At 38.1% G+C, this 23,024-nt stretch overlaps 1 protein-coding gene across 1 annotated transcript in view; it reads right to left on the reverse strand.

The window, feature by feature from the left end:
• lrp1bb (low density lipoprotein receptor-related protein 1Bb) overlaps positions 1-23,024 on the reverse strand; it is a 169,522-nt gene that overhangs the window by 129,864 nt on the left and 16,634 nt on the right. The window contains exons 3-5 of the mRNA XM_054615828.1: positions 21,503-21,640; positions 2,756-2,875; positions 1,977-2,105 (exon numbers count right to left, since the gene is read on the reverse strand). Of these exons, the coding sequence (XP_054471803.1) occupies positions 1,977-2,105; positions 2,756-2,875; positions 21,503-21,640 (387 nt within the window). The remainder of the gene's footprint in view (positions 1-1,976; positions 2,106-2,755; positions 2,876-21,502; positions 21,641-23,024) is intronic.

Below are 23,024 nucleotides of genomic sequence, written 5' to 3' on the forward strand. Positions count from 1 at the left end.
AGTTTGTTGCACTTATTGTTTTCGTAGTATTTTGCCTCTGCACTATACTTTTGCTCTGGTTTATGCTTTAAGATGCTTGTTTAAGAAAGGAGATGCACTTATGACTTCTGGTGACTAGTAGTTCTCTTGAATACCTATGTTGAATACACTTCCTGTAAGTCGCTTTGGATAAAAGCGTCTGCTAAATGACTGTAATATCATGTAATGTAATATTTATTGTTTATTTAATAAGTCATTTATTTACCATACTGGCAACCAGTTGCATTCATCAAATTGTCAGTTATCTTAGTGTTGTGTTCTCTTTCATTTCTGGCATTATAGCGTTACAGTGTTGGGTGTGAGATGCAAGCACGTCTCTAATGAGATCGACAACATACATTATCCCTGCACCATCTAATCCGTAGTGTTTCATTAACTCACTGTCATTCAGCGTTTGGAGAATATCTATCCCACCTCTTTGTCTTTCCAGCATATTCTCCTCTGCTTGAGAAACTCTTAAGCCTCTTAAAAGTCTTCCCTTGTCCTAACAGCATCTCTTAAGGGCCAAGATGCTTTGTGAATAACTTTTATCCTAACCAGGATCTTGTCTTAACTGTAAGGGGAGATCCTTAGAAGACGTTGAAGAACAATCTTAGAATTTAGCCACTAGGAGCAAATATTTGTTCTACGTTTGCACTAACTAGCCTGCAAAGTGATGTTAGCAGCTGTGTAACTGCTTTGTGCAAATATGATTTGGAATTAAATGATTTGTATGGACCCGAATTGTGTTTATACATAGACAGGCAACTTGTGATATGGACAAATTAATGCAACGACAGGGGGCATCATTAAAATGAGCAGAGATTGGTCTGTAACTTTGAAACAAGATTCCTGGCATGTATTGTATTGTGTGTGAGACCAATAAAGAGAATTCTGCACGAATCAATAACCCCGCACTAATCTATAGTAGGTACCCAACCAGAGTCAGTGAAATGCATTTTTAAGCATCACGTTGTTGTAGTCAGAATTATGCAAGCAATACAAATAGCATCAAAAAATATTCTACCTTTGACTTTAATCTGAATCACATGAGATGAGGTGGAATCGATATTAAGACCCCAAAAAGAACATTTGTGCCGCTGAGTTTTCACTTCAATCTTACACTCAACGCATTAATATGTTTTTCATTCTCTGCTGCTCCTCATCTTCTAGCCTCAGAGAGCTCTATCTGGAATTTATATTCATGAGCCCTAACAACTAATGGTAACCCCATAGTTATCCCTGTACCACTATCGCTCTCTGCTAAATTAATATTAATGCATGTGAGCATTGGGTTCAGTTAAGTTTATGGGTAATCATATTCAGTTTATTCCTGGTAGGACAGCAGTCACATTGATTAAAAGCTGCAACAGTGGTGTTCTCCCCAGCTAGGTGTGTTGGGCCTGCAGCTATTTTCAACCCATATATGCCATAGTGACAACACCCTTAACAAAAAAAAATCTGCCTCACTTTATGGTTCAATGCACAACACACAAATATACAGTACAAGGTTAACGTGTTTACTTGCAGACGACGGACCACCAAAACACAATACCTCTTTTTTTTTTTAGGTTGTTTTATTTTAAAGTAGGCTGTTTTACTCATTGGGACAGATTTGTTACCGGCATCAGGCATTAACATAAATCAGTGTGACGCTGGGCATTGTCTCCGCACAAAATACTCCAGACTGCTCCCACTTAAAATCACAAGCTCATTAATTGTATCATTATCCTGGCCTGACCACGTCTACCTATTCTCATGTGGCTGATAGATGTGGTCACTACTAAACCACATTAATCTAGCACCACAGAAGCTAGTGAGCGCCAAGGCGATGCTACACTACTATTCCTCTCTGGTTGAACAAGAAAAAAAAAAAAAAAACGCCCTGCTTATTATTAGAAATGAAACATACGTACTATGCAGATTATGTTGTTTTCCAATGCAAGTGTTCTGCTCACCTTGTTTGGCTTTGCAAGATCTCCTGTCAGGCTGCAGGATGTATCCCTCTGTGCAGCTGCATCTGTATGACCCGTAGGTGTTCGTGCAGGTTTGGCTGCATGCGCCATACATGGCACATTCATCATGATCTTATAGAAAAAGGAAAGAGAGTCATTTGTAACAAATTAGGTGTGCTCAAACATGACCCAAATACATAAAGTATACTTAATGTGGCCTCACTCTGGCACCTCAGGCATAATTACTTTTAGAACCAACAAGCCTTTTTTTGGAGCTGCAGTACCCTATAAAGCGCTCCTTCTCACGTCCTCCTAGAACAGGATCAAATTCAGGAAGCAATGCTACTTTGTTAAGCCACTTCCTCCAACACAATTATGCACTGTTGTGCCATGTCGTTGGTATAAGGTCTGTGCAGAGTCCAAGTAAGACACTACAAACTCTAGAGGCACCTTTGGCAGGAAAATCCTGTCATCCTCGCTGGCTGTCAGAAACCAGGCCTGTGGCACATATGTAGAGCATAAATAGAGAGGGAAAGAGTCACAGAGAAAATGTGTCCTGTACATACATAATGAGTGTGTATGCATGTGTGTTGAGGTGTAATGCACTGTACAAGAGGCCCTGCCTGCAGACAGATGGTTCTCATATTCCGAGCACCTCCTGCTTATTCATCTGAAGGAAGTCTGGCCGAGGGCAAAAGGAAGGATCGGTGAGGGATGAGAGGGAGGGAAACGTGGGGGCGGCACCATGGCAGGAGGCCCCCACCAGCGCGGCAGAATCCTACCTCTGCAGCTCGTCCCGTCCTCGCCGACCTCAAAGCCATCGGCGCAGAAACAGAAGGTGCCGTTTCTCGTCATGACGCAGCCGTAGCGGCACCGGAGCTCGTGGCAGGCTGACAGGAGCTCTGCAGGGGGAAAAGAGAAAAGAGAGTGAGGAAGTGAGAATTGGATAAAGGGAGTATGAAAGGGTATGTGGAATGAGAAATTACTTTTTGATTTGGGGAATGACTTTTTTTGATTTTCCTCATCATAGCCTTTTCAGTAGCTACTGCTCCACCTTCATTTAGCAATAGAAAAGTTTAAACGTTTATTAAGACCATAGTTTCTATGAATCACTGTGAAAAGAGAATGGTGAATATTTTTTTTGGGTGCTATTGTTAGTCTCCCATAGCCAGACCTATTCCCACAGTTCTGTGTCAGTCTTCATCTGGTGAGTTAGAATATGTAGCTGTTAAATACAGGAAAACTACAGGAAGGAACTGAAAAACAAATGAAAGAAATGTCGCAGTGTTGATAAGTAAATGTAGACAGGTGGAGGGTAACAAGGGATTGTTGTACTATAAAGTGTAAACGTTGAAACTAATGAGTTTTATAAATTCCGTATGAATCAGTGACCCAGAAATCCTAGACTTTCGATGAGTTCAATTATAAAGTATTACCAGCCCTGCATTCTACAGTCATCATTTGGCGCATTGACTGACAGGTAGCAGCCCCTCAGGAAGTGCCAACATTGTAATTTCCCATATATTTTCAGAATGTTGTTTTTTGGTGATGATGCTTTGTATAGCACTTATCTTTAACCAGAAAGAAACAAAGACCAGCTAATTATGGGGTGATGATGAAAGTTCAGCAGAATAAAAAGCCCAAGTGAAAGCATAACCCCTTTAAACAAAGCTTTAATTGCACAAAGATTGATATGCCACTGCTGAACATTAATAAATGTCAACTTACGGAGCAAAAGATAAAAGCTTGCATTGATTGTCCTTTCTCTTTTCTGTGCTACCCGTTTGAAGATATTATGAAATGCTGCAGCAGAGGAAGGAAATCATTTCTTGACAGGGTGTATTTACATTGAACAATGTAGTGGGGACCCAACGAGAATCAAAGCCTCAATTATCATTACTTTCTAAATGACAAAACAGTCTTTGATTTTGGATTTTTAAGAGTTGGAATTATGTGATGTCAGTGGATCAGACACTTTTTAACACTAGCTGAGCTATCAGAAGTCTATTTCTTATTACAGTGTCTATCTGTCTTCTTAGTGAGTCTTGGCACTCTGAGATGAATGGTGTCGTTGTATTGTTTGGAGAGCAATAAAATAAATCGGAGGGCTTTTTGGAGACCAATATGCCAAATGATTATCATAAACGAAACTGTAAGTGAGGGAAATCTAGCAATGAAATATTCTGACAAATTGTTGACTAACTAAACAGAGGCATGGACACACACACACTACACTTCTTCACTCAATCTAAAGTAGTGAGCACAGAAGGCTGTAAAACATTGTCTCTGTTACCTTTCACAGCTTCAGAGAGGGGTGAGATGGAACTACAGGGGTGAACTTTTTGTGTTATCTTTTTTTCTTTTTTTTTTTCATATTGCCCTCAGAGGAGTTTTGACTGACAGGGGGTTGAGTGGGAAATAACTGAATTTTCATTTAGGGGCAAACTCATTTATTTGAAGTGATAAGAGGGCAAGCAAACACTGAAGTATTAAAATGGTAAATGCCCAGTAGCCTTTAGTCTTCAATGACCACAGAGAGCCAGTTGGGTTATTTATTTATTTATACTCCTCACTTGCTCATAGAGGTGAAATGGTTGAAAGAGCTGGGGCTCAATAAACTATGAAGATAATCTTGAAACAAACTCCCTGCAGAAAGGCATGGTATTGCTTTCCTCTGTTTAAAGGATATGTTGTTGACATTAATCATTTTGTGACAATTCTTTACTCCATTTATTCAGCCGGTAGAAAAGTGTGACTGCCAGGCACACCTAGAGGTTTCGCTGAACTATAAATGTGCAAACGTTTATAAAAAGTTGCTCAGCGAAACACACTAGGACAAAAAAAGACTCTGACATAAAATTATGAGTCCAAGTATATGAGCAAACGCCACACTGGGATTCATCTCAATTAAGAATATACCTTTATACATTTATGTAGACAACTTCTACCGTCTCCTAAACATTATGCGTATATACAACTAACTTGCAAGAGATGTAATGCTTCCTGATTATGTTTTTATCTAAGTAAAGACAAAAACTTTTTGTGGACTGGAAAGCTTAAACATCTCACATCTGTTTGCAAGATCATCAGAATGCAAAGACCATTTCTTTGATCCAACTTTATGACAAACGCAAAGGTGAATCTGTTGATAGTCTAAACAAACCGTGTGCCTATCTGTACTGTCTCGCAGCTCCTGTTATGTTTGTGTGCACAACTATTTCAAGAATACTAAAAATGTAAGAATGAAAACAATGTTTTCACATTTCTAGACACACAGATGAAAGCAGCAAGCACAGATACATAAACTGCACATATATGTGGATACAAAATTAAACAAACATCCACACAACTGTGACTTGGTGGCTCTATCCAGAATTTGAAAATGCATTTTCAGCTCTATTTAACAAGAGACCATTAAAGTTTTACCCTCTGAAAATGAATGCACAACAGCCTGTTAGATGTTAGCACTGTTACAACATTTCTTAATGTGGCCAGCACTGACATAATGTGAAACTAATTATGACATAAAATAAAGCCATCGCATTTATCTTGCTTTGGAGAGCTCTGAATTACTCTATATCTATATTTAACTAGTGATTACCAAACAGTGGTAAACTAAATTAGAAAATGCAATGTAAAAGCTTTTTTTCCACTGTACAAATGGATTTCAAGAAGAATGGAGGAATGGAAGAATGGAATGGAAGATCAAAATACACACTGCATTTCAGCAGAGATTGAAGACCTGAATTATAAAGATAATTACTTTACTTTCAAACTTTGGGCACAATGTTTTTTAATCAGAAAGATTAAATGTTTTTAAAGTTCAGACCTTAATTCACTGTTGAGCTTCTCTGAAGCTGCAGCTCACAATGAGAGTTGCTGACCAATCTTGTTATCAAGGTCAAACTGGAGTCACAGCTAAAAGTGGTTAAACACAAACCCTTTCTTCAACAGGAAACCTATATACTAGGCTATTTCAAGTGTGAGCTAAATGCCACATAGGTCACTCCGTCTGATGCAGCCTCTGTACCACATTTTCTGTGAATGTAAGCCACTAGCTGCAAAAGCAAAACATTCATGTCAAACTAACTCAGAGGCTGCAACTGTGTTTTTGAGGGTGATATGGACTGAGAATCTGCTGAACATACTGAGGTGGACAAAAGAGCAACGCTCCTGGCAAAGTTGGGCCATGTGAAGCTCTACAATGAAATGACAAAACATTGAACACAGTCATGATGGTAATGGTTGGGGAAAAGGGAAAGTTGAAAGTAATCAGAACTATACACAACAACTAAGAGCCACATGGCGGTAACATTTGTCTGATAGATACATTGTTATTGGTTATCGCTTTCTTTGTGAGACATAAGCATTTGAATAGCTCAGTGGAAACAGACTTTCTCTGCCCCTTCTGACTTCTATTCATTTTGAATACAGCCTACTGTATGTCAATCAAAAGAAAAAAGTATTTTTTTGTGAAACAGGGTAAAAAAGAAAACTGAATGCTGAAACCGTAGCCTATCTGTAATTTATGCAAAACAATCTGTAGGCCATTTCTGCAGGAAGTAAGCAACAATGGGCTAGAGGATGTTTAATAGTGATGCATAAGATTTTCAATTTGATTATTGCTCCAGTTACAGCAAAAAACACACCGCTCAGCCGTGAAGTGTGATCGTAGACTTGTATACTCTGGTATGTTTCCAGCATTAGAGCCAACTATTGCATCTCTATAGGGCCACATCCAACAAGAACCTAAGCAAACCTTTCCACATTTCCATGTGAATAAAAACATATTTTAAAAATAATATAGCACTATGAAAAGTGTATTCAAATGCTGCCTGGTAAAGATATTTCTAAAGAAGTAGGTACTTTATAAGAAAAAAAACATTCAGTCCTTGACAGGTGGGTCAAAAACTCACGCAGCTTCCAGCCATCTCTGTTTACTCGCTCTCACACTTGTGTGTGGACCCCATGTGACCTGTGCATTATCATTCATAACGTGGCACGGTAACTAGCGCCCTTCCCTGTTGTGAGGCAGTATGCAAAATGACTACATGGCGGAGCTGAAGACATTCAAAGCTAATCCTTATATCTGCTCAAAGACGACAGATCATCAGCTTTCCCTTTTGGCAAAGGCTGAGTGCTGTAGGGATTGTATACCTGCCACTGAGCCCGCTTGATGCATTTCACATATCTACAGCTATGCAGTGTCACCTCTGAGAACATGAATCAATGGTGAAGTACATGTAGTAGTCTTGGCACTATGGTTGTCAAATATGCTATATGAAGAAGAAATACGCTCAAAGGCTTTTCATTTTCTGTGATTCTCTTTCTGACTTAATATCATAAAATTTGGCATTAACAAAAGAATATTTCATACAAACTGTCTCCTGCACATGAGGAATTATACAGTAGAGAGAGATGCACTGGCTAAGAGAGAGTACACTCAAATTATGATTTGTAACCACAATGGTGATGTAAGAAACAGCAAACTTAATTTCTTCTACTCCAAAAAGTACAATGACTGCACCTAAAAAGAAGTGACTACTGAAGTTCAGAGCACATGCAGAAATATTCATGAGTTGCTGAGAGAAACAGATAAAAAACAGTAAACAATATGAGCCCAGCCAACCAATAACCTTTCACAATGTAGATTCATTTGGGATTGTAAATTGTTTGAATAACTGAAACAGCCAAATGTTATTCACTCTGAAACAAAGAGGCACATGTATTGAAAACAGCAAGCCCAGTCTAATCTGCAGTCAACTGCAGTCTAAATTGATTACATCACATGTACTGTAACAACAGAACAATTCTAGAAATTGCAAAAAAGATAATTCCATCTTTTTTCACTTTAGTAACAAGAAATGGTTGCGAATGTGAAGCTCACAGGAGGATTGTTTCATTTTTACATATTTTGAGAAAGTTATGATTTGCTTAAATTCTATTCATGATCTGGTAGTATTAATCAATATTATTACATCTCTGGCAGACTTTGAGATCCAGTTTTCACAACAGGGATAGAGACAAGCCCATTTAGAGAACACATATTGTACAATGGTAGCATGTAGAGCAGGGGTGTCGGACACATAGCCCAAGGGCGACAACTGGCTCTAAATGGTCCAAATTGGCCCACTGGATGACTTTGCAAAGTGTGAAAGGTGCATTTTAGGTGCAAAAATGCTAACTCATTTCCAGACTTTAGGGCTCATTCCTGGAACCCTCTATGTATTACACATGCTACACATGCTACCTTACACTGTCAAGCATAGGTTACTGTTCATGAAGGAGCCCCCGCTAAAAAATGAAAAAGTGGACACAGTGCCAGGTTTTCCGGAACAATGGACTCATTCCTCTTTCTTAACAGAGTTTAAGGGTAAACCATTAGCACAATGGTTTACCCTTAGCACAATGGTTTATCCATTAGCACAATGGTTTACCCTTAAACTCTGTTAAGAAAGAGGAACGAGTCCATTAAGGGTAAACCATTGTGCTAATGGTTTACCCTTAAACTCTGTTAAGAAAGAGGAACGAGTCCATTAAGGGTAAACCATTGTTAAGAAAGAGGAACGAGTCCATTAAGGGTAAACCATTGTGCTAATGGTTTACCCTTAAACTCTGTTAAGAAAGAGGAACGAGTCCATTAAGGGTAAACCATTGTTAAGAAAGAGGAACGAGTCCATTAAGGGTAAACCATTGTTAAGAAAGAGGAACGAGTCCATTAAGGGTAAACCATTGTGCTTGGTGTGGTCACAACACCTCTGCTTGAAGAATATACAATTTGGTGCCACTACCAGACTCATCATGGTAAAAAATTCAAAACATCTATTATTATGTAATGGTTTCAATGGCCCGGCTTATTTGAGATCAAATTAGGCTGAATTTGGCCCTTGAAAAAAAAATTTTTGTTTGAAACCTCTGTTGTAGATAATGGCTAATATAATCATGTACAATATAAAACAACAAATTTAATGGAAAAAAATCTTAATAAGGCTAAGCAATCATTCATCATTTATTTATCTCAGTACTGATCACTCATTGCAAACATGGTAATTTGCGTTATGAAATAATTCATATGAGCATTAACATCTAACTGATATTTCAATTTATGTTTGCTGCAAAAATGCTATGACTTGTATTCATGAAAGAGACACGGCTAACACTAGCTAACGCAACACTGATCTGTGCAGGGGCTGACAAAGACTAAACAGGTGTTGATTTAACATGTCCTAAAGGTACAGTCTATTAAGAATCAGGGTTAATGTTAGCGAGCTAGGCTAGGAAGCTAGTTAGTCTACCTTAAGGGCTTCCACTTTCCCTGTGGAATACCAACTTAACCATAAGATGGATCATCCTCAATGTTGAATGTTCCAAAGGGAATCGCTAACAGTACATAAGCAATTCTACAATGCATTGTATCACCCTTCATATAATGTAAAGGGCTATTACGTACTCCAGTCAGTACCAGACGTAGACAGCCGGTCTCCTAGCAACACCAGCTATCACTTGTCAGTCAATATGAGGGACACCCACCCAGAGGCCTGAATCTTCAATGCTATTTTCACAAATACATACAAAAATGGTTGTACCCTCTTAAGAAAGATATGCACAATAGTAGCAATAACACCATAGCTGATACTGATAGCTGATAGTTGATCTTACATAGAAGTGAGGAGAATTAAAATGTAGTTTTTTACAAAACTAAAGGAGCACTCTGCTTACTCCGGGGACATTTTACTCCACAGCATCCCACAAACAAACAAAATCACACATCAATCAGGACCTTCAACAGTCTGCAACACAGATGGTAGAGTATGAATGTTGAGTGTGGCGCTGTTGCTCTGCTAATACAAACAAGAAGCCTCATCATGGGAAAGGAAAGACTAACCATAGGCTAACAGTCAGATTGCCCCATCTGGCCTAATTATGGCCATGGGCATCCCCAAATGGAAGCCTGGCTTTGAATGGCCAGCCGTTCCCAAAAACTCTGTTGGCAGTCAAGGCCTGTAATTAATGTGGGATCAAATTAAGATGCAAACCCGACACAGAGGTGCACCCATGGCTGGCTCAAGAACCTTTAATGAGTTGATTCCTCACCCATATATTAGGAGCTCAAACCATTCTGGAGGTCTGTAGCTGTGGTTGGTATGCCCAAGGTGGCAAGACTGACAAGATTGATTCCACAAAGATGAAACTGGGTCATAAATTCCCCGGGGTTCAATCATTCAACAGTTTCCAGAAGTGTGTGCAGGGAAGTGTTATTTGTATAAGATGAGCAATGATTGCAGTGACACAATTTATTGACAAGGCTTTAGAAAGTTATCTGAGAAGCTTAAGTGTGTCAGCTTTGATGTGACATGAGAGCTGTCCGGATGGTCTTGAAGGTATAATTTTCCCTAGAAATTGAGAGATACATGCGTATATACATGTAGTTTTCAAGAAATGTAATCCTGTAGCTCAAACTAGGGCTCAAATGTGACAGTAAATGTTGTTAATCCCTCAAACCACAATTCGCTGAGGGATTTCGGAACTGGTGCACTGCCAGGCTTTTGACATGGCCTTAAATATTGGAAGACACATCATGGGTGTGGGTGTCGAAATCTTCCCGCAAACAATGAAATTTTAATTTGAACCACTCCTGAGGAAGAAAATCCGCTGTAATAGGATTTGATGACACCAGATTGTTTCCTCATATTAGGAAGAGTAATGATATGAGTGACAATATCGTGCCAGACTGTGGAACAACAAAGTAAGATGTATGAAATATTGATAGTCAGTGTCTGCTGGTATTTACATAGTGTGTAGTGGGGGCCTGGCAGCTACCTCACCAGTGTTACTAAGATAACAAGACCTGGAACCTCTACTCACCAAACAACAAAGCCAAATATGACAGATTATTTACGTTAAAATGAGTTTAAAATGTAATACTTTGACAAATCCTTTGGGAATTCGATTTTAAATCATCAGATGCAACTGCACTGAAAGCAGAAGTAGGAATTTAAACACCATTGAAAGTGACAACCTCATCGTCTATAAAGTGACCGCAGTGAGGTAGAGCAACACATTAAAAAGCACATCACATTTGCAGAGTACTACTGCAGAGACGAGAGCTATCACTCTCACTACTTACTGTAAATGTTTCATCCATTAGAGGGGCAAAAAATTTAATAAATATGCTAATATGTTACAGTCTACAAGGCTGGTTTGGCAGTGCATTTCCAACCTACCTACCTACACTAAAGAGACGATTGAGCCGTATTTATGCCGAGTCGTTTCATAACAAGAGGATCACTTATCACGGGCTCCTTCACTCTGGAGGAAAGTGTTTGTTTGGGTTGCCGTACTGAAAAGTTAATCAAGTGAGATAATTGAATGTTGTTCAGAGACAGAGGGGTGGGAGGAAAGGTGCATGTTTGACATTGTTTAGTTTTCAGAGGCTTTATCATAAGAAAATAAAGAAAAACATTTCCTAATGTTTTCTGTATTGTGTTTTTTTTGTCAGCAATTCGGAGTCAGAGACTATTAGAAAAAACGATTAAGGTGTGTGTTTGCCGAAGAGGATGAACCGGGGAGACAATGCTTTTCTCGCTGCCACGTCAGTAATGAGATTTTTTTTCTGTTACTTTTCAGCCTGGGTACTCAGAACTCTAATTCAAATCCCCCAAATAGCTTAAATCAGTGTGTTCTCCGCAGAGGGTAAACACATCGCCTTTGACAAGTTGTGCTATGACATGGAAATCATCGGCGCATAAAAGTCCAGATTACCCTTACGTGGCAAAAATAGATCCATATATTTTGGAATCAAATGCATTGCAGAGCGTGTGAAAGCAGAGTGCTGGGAGAGGCGGCGGCACCTCATCACTAACATTCAGAGGCATTCTGGGGATTATTTTTGCCGACGCTTTACTGTTGGAGTGATACTGGCACAGGTTCACTCTGAAAGTCCAATCTTATATTTAATCACATCCAACTAGCTCTCTAGGAAGCAAATTTGTGATGTTTGTTTGTTCGCTCATCTTTCCTTCCTGCATCATGAATCCTGTTATCAATTTATTTTTTCAGCTCATGCATATATAACATCTATTTCCTCAATGAGGAAACACGGATGCAGTGGCTTAACTTTTGATGTTTTCAGAGTCAGGATGCACCCACACAAAAACCACTAACAACGTATTTAGACAAAGTATGTTGTGACTGCAAATTAACGGTGAATCTGTGTTTAACAATACCGATTCAAGGGGGGATTGCCCTGGTATTTCGGCGCAGGCTGAAAACTCACCTCTTCAAGAAGCACTTCAAGAAGCACTACCCTGAGCCTTCCTCGTAACACTTATTGCATTCGTATTAGTTGTTGCACTTATTGTATTCGTATCAGTTCGCTGCACTTATTGTATTCGTTTACTGCACTTATCCTATTCGTAGTAGTTTGTAGCACTTATTATATTCGTATTAGTCTGTTGCACTTATTGTTTTCGTAGTAATTTGCCTCTGCACTATACTTTTGCTCTGGTTTATGCTTTAAGATGCTTGTTTACTTATGACTTCTGGTGACTAGTAGTTCTCTTGAATACCTATGTTGAATACACTTATTGTAAGTCGCTTTGGATAAAAGCGTCTGCTGAATGACTGTAATGTAATGTAATGTATAGAAATCAGGGCAATCCAAGCAAATTGCCCTGGTTTCTATACTCATTGACTTCACATTAATTTAGATATAATAGTGATACTTGACTTTACTCAAATTTCATTGTGACATTTTAAAGTGGCATCATATTATTTTTGACAGCTACATAGTTGGCCAGTCATGACAAAGTGCTGGAAAATCATCCCTGACAATATTTTGATATCAGACTGACAACACCTAATGATAATGTTGAAAGCTGTGCACTTTAGCGGCTTACGCTTATATTGATGTTAGCCTCACAGACTGACAGGACAAGCTTTACAACTCTGAATCCTGGAGGTCTCAATTAAGAGTTTATAATGTGATAAGCTTCAAAAGATGATATGATGTGCTTAAAAGTTTAACTGAGATATTCCGAAGACACTTTACACTCAGTAACTGTTGAGCTGCCTGCTAGCTACCTCTCTGAAGGGATCACTGGGCAATCACCTGCATCTTTCATGGAAGTAAAACCCTCACCACTCTGTCGGTTCTTTTATAAGAAAGTGAAAACACAAAGCCAAATCCTTATTTTCCAAACAACAAAAATTATATTGAGTGTTTCCTCTTCCACCAAACCACCTTTGGCAAGAATAAATGATATCAGCATGCACAGAGCTTATTAACCAGACCACATGTTTCTTTGTTAGGCCAAATTTACTGTTATTAGCTACAATCATCTTACTGTAGCTGCTTACTTACTTCGACTGGTGTCATTTGTTAAGCTGAATATCAAACTTTCACTTACACGGCTTGTTAAGACACTGTTTATTATGTTCATTATGTAAGTTAATTGCAAGTGTTGTGATTGGAATTTGCACTCTTCACTCAACTTTCACTCCAGTCAAACGGTGTCATTAACCATTTCTTAACTTTCTCAGGAGGGTCATTATCTAAAATATGATTTATTTTCGAGTAGAATAACCAGTATGTAGTATATATGCTTCTTATTACAAAGGCAATAGTGTACTTTACAACCTCATACGCCCACATCGGGAGAATCATACACAACCAATGTGCATGTTACTTGGATCTCCTAAACTACATTGAGGGTGGGAATACATCTAAGCTTTATACTTCATTATTCTCATGAGACCCACATACTGATTTGTGGAAGGATGTAGCAATTGTTTCAAGCCTGGATTAAACAAAGGGACTGATCCTGGTTCAAATCCTAAAATTATAAAAAATCCTATAGAGGCACACAGAGAGAATTAAAGTTCATTCATACGACTCACGTTTCAAAATCAGACAACGTAGATGATATAAAATAAAATAGTTGATACAGAGCATTGATCCATTTTTCCCTCAGAGGTCACACTTGGAAGCTTAGCACAAAGAGAGAGGAGAGAGATCAGGGAGCACCTTATTACCCCAGTGGGGGAAAAACCTTCAGAATCAGAGCCTACAGTGGGATGAATTAGAACAGTGAGCACCAGGAGCAAGCAATAGCTGTGGCAGCTATGGTTGTATTGTGAGCAGTGATGCAACTCTTTCATTGGCAATGGGAGAGGGAGCACATGCGTGACAGCTTAAACAGAACAGTATATTAGAGCAGGGCTCTGGATACAGTGTATTTTCTGTGTGTGTGATTTTTACAGTGTGACTAGAGCTGTCTAAGCTCAAGCCTCACTCATTTAAGGCTGGAAGGTTAACCAAGCATGAATTACATCTTTTGTTTGCTGTTTGTGATATTGAAATTGACCTGTTTTGATCGTGAAAAGGATTTTTTTTCTTCTCCACACTTCACCATGTACAAATAATGCCTACTGATTCTTCAATGAATGTCACGTTTCCATGAACTACTAAATGGGGCTAAGGATGAATGTAATGGTCTGGGTCAAGCTCAGTCAGGGATAAAAATACCAGATTGCTCATAAATGTGTTGTCTAAATGTCACTGGAGGTGAAAGACGTTGTGAACTGCATGTGGTTCATGTTAGCAGTCAGCTTTTTCATGCTGCTCTCCCCAATTCTTTGTTATTGAATTAAACATTCAATCAGAACTATAAAGAGAAAAAAATGAAAATAATTAACTGTTTTTCAGTTTGGATAAAGATAAGATATGGAGGACATCCTAGCAGTATTAACTGACAAACTAAATCAATGACTCAAATGCTTGCTGAAAAAGGCGTTGAGCTGTACTGTCAATGAAAACTAAGGCAATTAAATACTTTTTTCCAATTACAGTATTTGAAAGTATCTTGTTCCAGTCTAGCACTGACAAAAAAAATGAGGGAAAAAAAAAATCATCACAAATCATCACATCTATTTTTATTAATTATTGGTTGTTGTGCCACAAATTACATGCAACTCCCATTTAATTGCATGTTCTCCTTTCCACCATGTGCACTGAGAAGGGGCACACAAATACCATATGAATGGGCAAAGCACTATATAGCAAGGTCATGACTGCAATCTCATAGCCCTGCTTAAGCCAATATCCACACTGCCATGGAAACCGAGCCCAGATTATGATGTTTTTTATCAGCAGTTACTGACTCATAAAACTTAATGCTGATGATCTTTCTGGGCATTCACACAAAAAAGGCCGTATTCATTCTTTGCGGTGACACAATATGCACAGAAAGTGCCAATTATGATACACTAGTGTCAGCATACAAGTGATTAAAGCCAATATGTAGACTTGTTAATGTGAATATAGCGTATTCATGGTACATATCCAGCTGTTTATAGTGTATCTGATGGCGCTTTTTTGTAGAAAAACAGCCTCAGTTTAATTTGATGCAGTGTATCCACCACCACAGTGATATTACAACTGGGGGTTACCAAAGTCAGAAGAAGTAATAGGAGGAAGAAATGCAATATATGGAGCTCCGATGTTATAGGGTCACATACTATGTTCTATTCAAGATCACATTTATATTGAGTATCTACTAGATAATGTTTGAATGCTGAAATATCAAAAAAACTTCAGTATACTTCAACATACTGCCTGTATTTACCCTTGAGGAGATTCAGGGGTAACATATTAGCATGAGGATGTAACTGCAATACTAAACACGATGTCAGACCACTTACACTCAATGTTACCGTAGTAATGCAGCATGTCAACAGAACAGAAGGTGGACTTACTGATCTAATATAAATGTGAGAGGGTTTTACTTGTCAGACAGTTATTGCTGTATTTATGTTGTGAAATGTTTGACAAAGCTGCAGATCATGTTTGAAACGTTTTCAAAATACTGTAGAGAATATTGTATAATTCATATTGTCATCTGTCTACTCAAATAAAGTTTAAATGTGATTAAGATAAATGTGTTTGTTTTGCGCAGTCAGTATTTAATACCTGTAGTAAAGAATTCCATTTTAATCGTCAGAATGTTAAATGAACCATTTATTTCCCCATTCTGCATACATTAAATCAAATATGCTTTTCCAATCACTTGTTTAAACAGTGTTAATGCACAAAGTCTTTGTGAAAGAAGATGTTTTATTTTTTCTCATACCTCAAGATCCTTAATTGTAAATTTAAAAATGTCAAAAACACTCCTTAAAAATAAAGGTCTTTACTCATAGACAGACAGTGAAACATAAGTCGAATACACATAATGCAAAATTAGCAAAGTTATACTTCTTATGTAAACTGTCCAGATCATGTTCTACAAGATTGTGTCACTAATTTAACAGTGTGAATCCTGTGAATCATAACGATTGTAATAACTTTACACACACTGTCCAGCTGGCCCCTCCAGCCAGTGTTATTACACATTCATTTTATTACACATTAAGTTTTAGTATTTTATCTTATATTCGTTTACTATATTTCACCTATTTCACTTGATTGTATTTATTTTGTTCGTTTATTTGATTGTCACTTGTTATTTCATTTCGTTTCTTTGCTTAGTTTTATCCTGACGATTGTTCTTAATGTTTCTTCTATTGCACTGTTTTGCTGGCTTGTCTGTCGAAGCACTTTGTACATTTTTTTTTTTAAAAGGTGCTATATAAATTAAGTTATTATTATTATTAGTAGTATTATTATTAATGGATTATTTAGCCGAAGACAACAATGAAACTAAAGGTTTATAGACTTTACTAATAATTTGTCTTCTGCACTCTCTGTGCTCGCTCACTCACTATGTTAATCGTTTTATAGCACAGACAAGGCATTTGTCTTGGTATTTTGGTGCATAACAATAAGCAGCTCAAAAGCCTAAAGACAAATCATAAATAACGTTCATTTTGCTTGTGTCTCTTTCAATGGAGCCCATCTTCCAAATAGCAAATGGGTGCTAACTTATCAAAGGTACACAATCAAGCAAAGATTTTATTAAATTCTATACAGTTTGGCCCCTTGCTCTTTCAACAACAGTGACCCATATCCAATGAGGCTTAACATTCTCACACTCTGTATTACATATAACATTTCTCCCCCTGTGGACCTCCAATCAAAACTAGCCGCAGTAGCAGTGCAGCATGCTAACGTTAACAGGCAAACAAGCAACATCTGGAAAAGATGGAGTAAGTTCCATGAGGAGTTTTCTGTTGTTGCAGCCAACAAGTATTGATGTATGCTTGTGCTATGTTGGCAGGTCGTTAAAGCCATGAAATAACAATGGCGGACGGCGGTTGATTCTGCAGCTCCTCGTGGGGCCATCTAGCTCAAGATGGTTCAACTGTTCTTCCAGGGAACGCGTATATGGCATACGTCCACAAATGACGTCAACTCAGCACCCTATTTCTGATCCAATGCTACGCTATGATTGGGCAGTCTGCGTTCAAGTACTAAGTACTATAAACTGCTGTGGAATTGAATAACAAATGAAGTGTTCAGCAAAATATCATTGAGTTTTTTTATCATTACGGTATGACATTTTCTGTACTAATATATAGTCAAGGTTGTATTGCTGACATTCACTTAGAGGCAGCAGCGTGGCAGCGTTGAGTTGGCTTCAATCTATCAGGGATCTTTCACTGCTGTAACTGAGTCATGACTCTGTCACTGTTTCAAAAAGGCTAATGATTTAATCATCATGTTTTGTTGCCACAACAAATATGAGTCTTGCTTTCATTGGCAAAGATGAAATGGTGACTGTATGAACCAGTATGATTTTCCATATAAGATCATGGCACATGTTCTGGTTTGGAACTGACAACACCACATTCATTTGTGAAGCGTTTTGGTGCAAAAGTGAAAGCTTTGAGTAAACTGTTTGAACAAACATAGATTTAGCCTGGCATCAGAATTAAGCTAATGCTAACCTAATGCTAATCCATACGGGTTGACAAAGTCTCTGAATTCAGTTTCCAAGCAGCTCAATGTCGCTCCTTTTATTCACCGTGTTCATTTTGAAGATATATTTGTTTATGACTACTTTCTGGGACTGACCTAAAGATAACACATGAAGTCTGAAGCTAAATCATTGTGTTTATTTAAGTCTGACATTTGTACTGCTCAATGCACGCAGTAGAGACTTCAGAGATCCCACGGCACAGCCATGAACATGTGATTAAGAATAAGCAAGTTTCCTGAAGGTGAACGAAAAGAGTTTGGTGGTTTTCCATCTGGGCACCTTCATATCAAGGCCTCTCGGGATGTTCAGCATGTATATTCATAAGAGGTGGGCAGGAACGGGAGGGGGGAAAAAGTTTTATAAGAGACCCAGCTGGTTGCCTAAAACTTCTCTTTGGTGACCTCAATTTCTCCTGCTTTCAAATGAGTTTGGTCTGTCCGTGTGGGACTTAGCATACTGCTCAGTATGTGTCCCTGAGTGAAGGAGCAGAAGGTTGAAGCCACACAAACTGGAAGAACTATAATGTTTATCTTTAACAATCCATTTGCATTTGTGTAGAAAGACGACTAAGGCTAATGTATTTTTTAAGAAAAAAATCAATCTTTTTATCGCTTCAGAAAAGGAAGTCAAATAAGCGGACGGGCAGTTTTGAATCAAGAGGTGGACTGTAAGCATTCAGGTCACACATTCTTACACATCATATAGTGCCTTTTAAACACCTTTAGAACACAGTGTTGCCATAACCAATCCATGACAATGCCATTGGACTGAAAATTGGATGTGTGCAGTTCACAAGGTTAAGGCTGTGTGACACTCACAGCAGTATTGCAAAAGGCCAGACAATGAAAATGAGGCCAATATGCTCTGGTTAAATATGTGAAAAGAAAGGTGAAATCTTGAATGTTCCACACAAGGCCATAGTAAGGTTATTTAACAGGGTTGATCATGAAAAAGTGTTAAAAAGTGGATGGAAACTATGGAAAGTGAACACAAAAGCAGATGTGAGTTATGGCAGCCATAAAGAGCATGGTAAAGAAAAAAATCAAGATTTGTGCACGACACCTCATGTTTGACGTTTAATTTACTAAAATGCATCACTACTTTATGCTCTTATTCAAGTGCATCTTGATTTATAAAAAGGTGCTAGGAAGTTTGAGTGCATCCACATCTATTCAAACTAAAAAAACATTATGTATTCAAATTAAATTGGAAATCTTTCAAAAACATATTTAAATCTATGTTTAGTATCTACACGGATGTTGCCACCCAATTTAGATCAAATTACTGTTGGTTGCTTTATGGTTAGTACTTCAGTCAAACAAAATGTTGTCCTTACTGTGAAGGAAAGTATGGAATGTGACACAGAATGAGACATAGTGAGCTTTGAAATACCAGTACATCCAGTTAATGCACAGGAACGCACATGTGCTTCTGGATTTGTAGGTAATTCAAGTGTGGCATTTAACTCTTTGCTAAGAGGAAAAAATAATTTCACAGTTTCAGTTTCTCTTGTGAAAAGACCTGAAGTATTACACCAACAAATGCAGCATACAGATCCCTTTACAAAAGCGTACATAATATCAAAAAAGCCATCTGGTAGCTGGTTTATTCAAAATGGAATATTAAATAACAACATATCAAGATGTTTTAAGTACAAGATTATGAGATACCTGAATTATATTTCTGTTTAATGCTAATATATATATATATATTTTTTATTTTATTATTTGAACATATAATTAACAAAAGCTAAAAAACATAATATATTTTATAATTTAATTTTACAGTCAGATATCCAAATATAAAAAGGTAGTGATTTGAGCAATGAAAGCTTTATTATTTTTCAGTATTCAGTCCCTCTTTCGTTACCCTGCAGTTGCAAGTTGCTCTGAATAACATTTGGAGGTTTATCGAAGTCTTCTTATGAAAACATTCATAAGAACAGAATTCCATTGAAATATCTTTGTCTGACCTTCTTTCCATCTATATTTCTCATACTTTCTCTAAGAGACTCTGGCTAATGCAGTGACTCTTTAATGCTCCCTGTAAGATACAGAAAGGTGAGGCTTAGTGCTATCATATTTTAATTTTATGCTAGAACTATATTAGAGTGGTGTCTAATTGGTTTCCATATGGGGGATCTGAGAGATAGAGAGAGTAATTTACAATTTGCAAGCAGTGTAAATGTATTACCATCACAGCTACTTAGTACTGCTGTATGTGTGAAGGACTTCTTCTCATGAACATATATAAAGTTGAACGAGGTGGCTGATATAGCAGCTGATAATTTAGCTTTTAATCGCTTTGTCCTTCCAGCATCAGCGGATGATCTGACATTGTGTTGACTCTCTTGGAAGGGGAGATATCTGAGCCGGCAAAAAACTGCCTGCACGTTCTACCTCGGCTGACTTGAGCAATTCTCATTAAACCTGACATGACATGAACACAGGACTTGAACCAGGCTTTCAGACCTTTTAACCTGCTTAGTTGGATGAGCAGACCTTTAAGATCCATTTGGTATAGCTCAGGAATAATTCAGCAGGTTTGGAAAGTAGCCAGAACATGGTATCAAATGTCTGCTAATGCAGTTTGTCTGAAGCCCAAAGAACCGAAGAACGGTTGCAGAGTATCAACATTTCCTTAATGCTATGTATATCCATTTTTAGTGTTGTCTATAAACTTAAATTGGAAATATAAAAATCAAAACAGACATGCTGCATACTGTTACAATGTCTTGCCCGCTTCAATCAATCTTAATAAATGTAAATCTCCAGTCCAAGGCATTCTACCAAGTAAATCCTTCAATGCAAGGTGCAGGGAAAAGAGACATTGGAGGAAGAGTTTTCTGCTCCGTCTTGGACTCTGCACTGCTGTGAATCAGAGGCTACATCATTGCACCTCGCACTCACACAGAGACAAAGCCCAGCGTGACTTTAACTGTCTTACAGGTCAAAAAGGTCGTGGTCTCGGCCACACAGAGGCTACTGTTGTGCTAAGACAGCAGCAATCACACAGCAGACGCTGCCTTATCACAGAAGCCAGGTGTCCGGAGCAGCTTGGTGTAGTTGCTAAGAATGCGAGCAGCAGCCAAACCTTGTGTACAACACAACACCTGGTGCTACTGTCCTGCTGAGTCCATGCCTGCTCTGACAGGAAGGTGGATGAGAATTCTCCTTGGCAACCAGTTTTGCCACAAAAGTTAGAAAGAGCCAGCTCATGTAACCATTTGGTGGATTAGAAAAGCATCATGAAATGAGAGTCGGATGTGTTCCAAATGATAGATGGATCAAGCAGTGCATATCTAAGCGAAGGTGAAAAGAACACCTAAACTCCTCTAATCAAAAAGAAAAACACTTAAGCTGAAATTTATATGATTAAAGTTTAGAATAATTAATATCTCTATTGGAATAAAAGTAGATGTATTCCACAGCAAAAAAAATCACAAATGTAATGCAGATTTAATGTGTAAAATAAATTCCACAATCTTAGTTATCCAAATAATATGAGTGTGATCTGATTAATTAACATGATAATGAGGAAACTTATTAATTTATGTATTCTAAACCCAAGGCAAAAAAGGAATCAGGTTGTGAAAGCATCATTAGCTCTTACCTCGACAGTGAACTCCTTCATCGTAGCCATCCTCACAGTCTCTAGCCCCGTTGCAGAGTTTATTGAAATGAATACATTTTTTTGACCCTATGCATTGTATGTGATTGAGGGGACATCTGATCACCACCTCCTGGACACCTAAAGAAGACAAATGACAAAGTGTAAAAAGCAAAGAATAAGCCTGTATCTCCATTTATGTGAACATGAATCATTTATATGCCATATAAGTTTAATGCAAAGCCAAATGTGCTTTAACAAGGTTTTTTTCTTTTCAGCATATGGAGTAGCACTTACAGTGGGAGACCATATGTGAAATAAATTTGCATATTTCATTGTCATTATCGTTTGAGAAGGCAGTCAAGAAAAAATGCTGGAGGAAATTTGTTTGCCTGCAAAAAATACAAAGTGCTGATATTTCAAGACCCTTTTTAAAAGGTTTTGGAGAACCTATGCATATGCAAATGTATTTATATTTCACACAGCATTGTTCTTTACACACAACAGATGTTTGCCACACTGCTTTGCGGACGCACTGGTGAAGTCCCGTAACAAACTACCCGACTCTCCCCGCCAGCCAGGCAAACAGCGGAGAGCAGCTGTTTAAGGATTCATGAGGCACATAGGTGACCCTCATTCATGTGGCAGCCACAGGAGCACATAAAACACAGCTGACCAGTGCACCAGCACTGTAAATGTGTCACATCTCCACCTTAACTACATTGATATCAATTACCAATGTGCCGCTGCAGCCACTTAATGGGAAGATTTATCGCCCATGGGGTCCGTCCCAATCCCCCAGAGTTCCCCATCACCCACCCCCTCACATCCACGCGCACTTGGACCATCTTGACTTGGCAGTTAGTTATTCACAGCATCCATTTCTACTTTGTAAGGTAAGAGATGCAGCAATTAATGTGGCCATTACAAAAGAGGGCTGTCATCCCCCGCTGATTTACAGAAGGGATGTGAAGAAGTAGTTGTTGAGTCGGTATTGACACAATAATGACTCATATTAGTTTTTCCTCCAAAGCATTTTTATTACTTTAAAAGTGTCGCGGGAGAGGCTTCTTCTTTAATGAGTATTTCTTGGCGATCCCTTCGAGACCCAGTGATTCACACTATTTCTATGCCATATTTAGGTAGGTCAAACATCAGTGACCTTGCCTCTGAGAGTTCATATTTCATACGTGAGCAAATTGGCAGCCTCATCTGCTGGGCACCAAAAATGTCTTTAAAGCGCTCTTTACATTTGATAATTGTGCTCCTTTCAGACATTTAGTATTACACAACTGAACTATCTAGATAATACAGTTCATAAAAATAAATACAGTTTATTGATATATAAATGTATAAAGGGTTATAAAGGGATCACTTGCTTTCTAAATGAGTGTTACTTTATAATCAGAAAGTAAATATAAAATAAGGATTTCATCTTCAACATATCATCAATAGCCTTGGAAATGTTAAGTGTGTATAATGTATTATTTACACACTTGACTTGTATGTTGGTGTTTATTTTATA

This window comes from Anoplopoma fimbria, chromosome 16 (genome assembly GCF_027596085.1).
Source record: "Anoplopoma fimbria isolate UVic2021 breed Golden Eagle Sablefish chromosome 16, Afim_UVic_2022, whole genome shotgun sequence".
NCBI lineage: Eukaryota > Metazoa > Chordata > Actinopteri > Perciformes > Anoplopomatidae > Anoplopoma > Anoplopoma fimbria.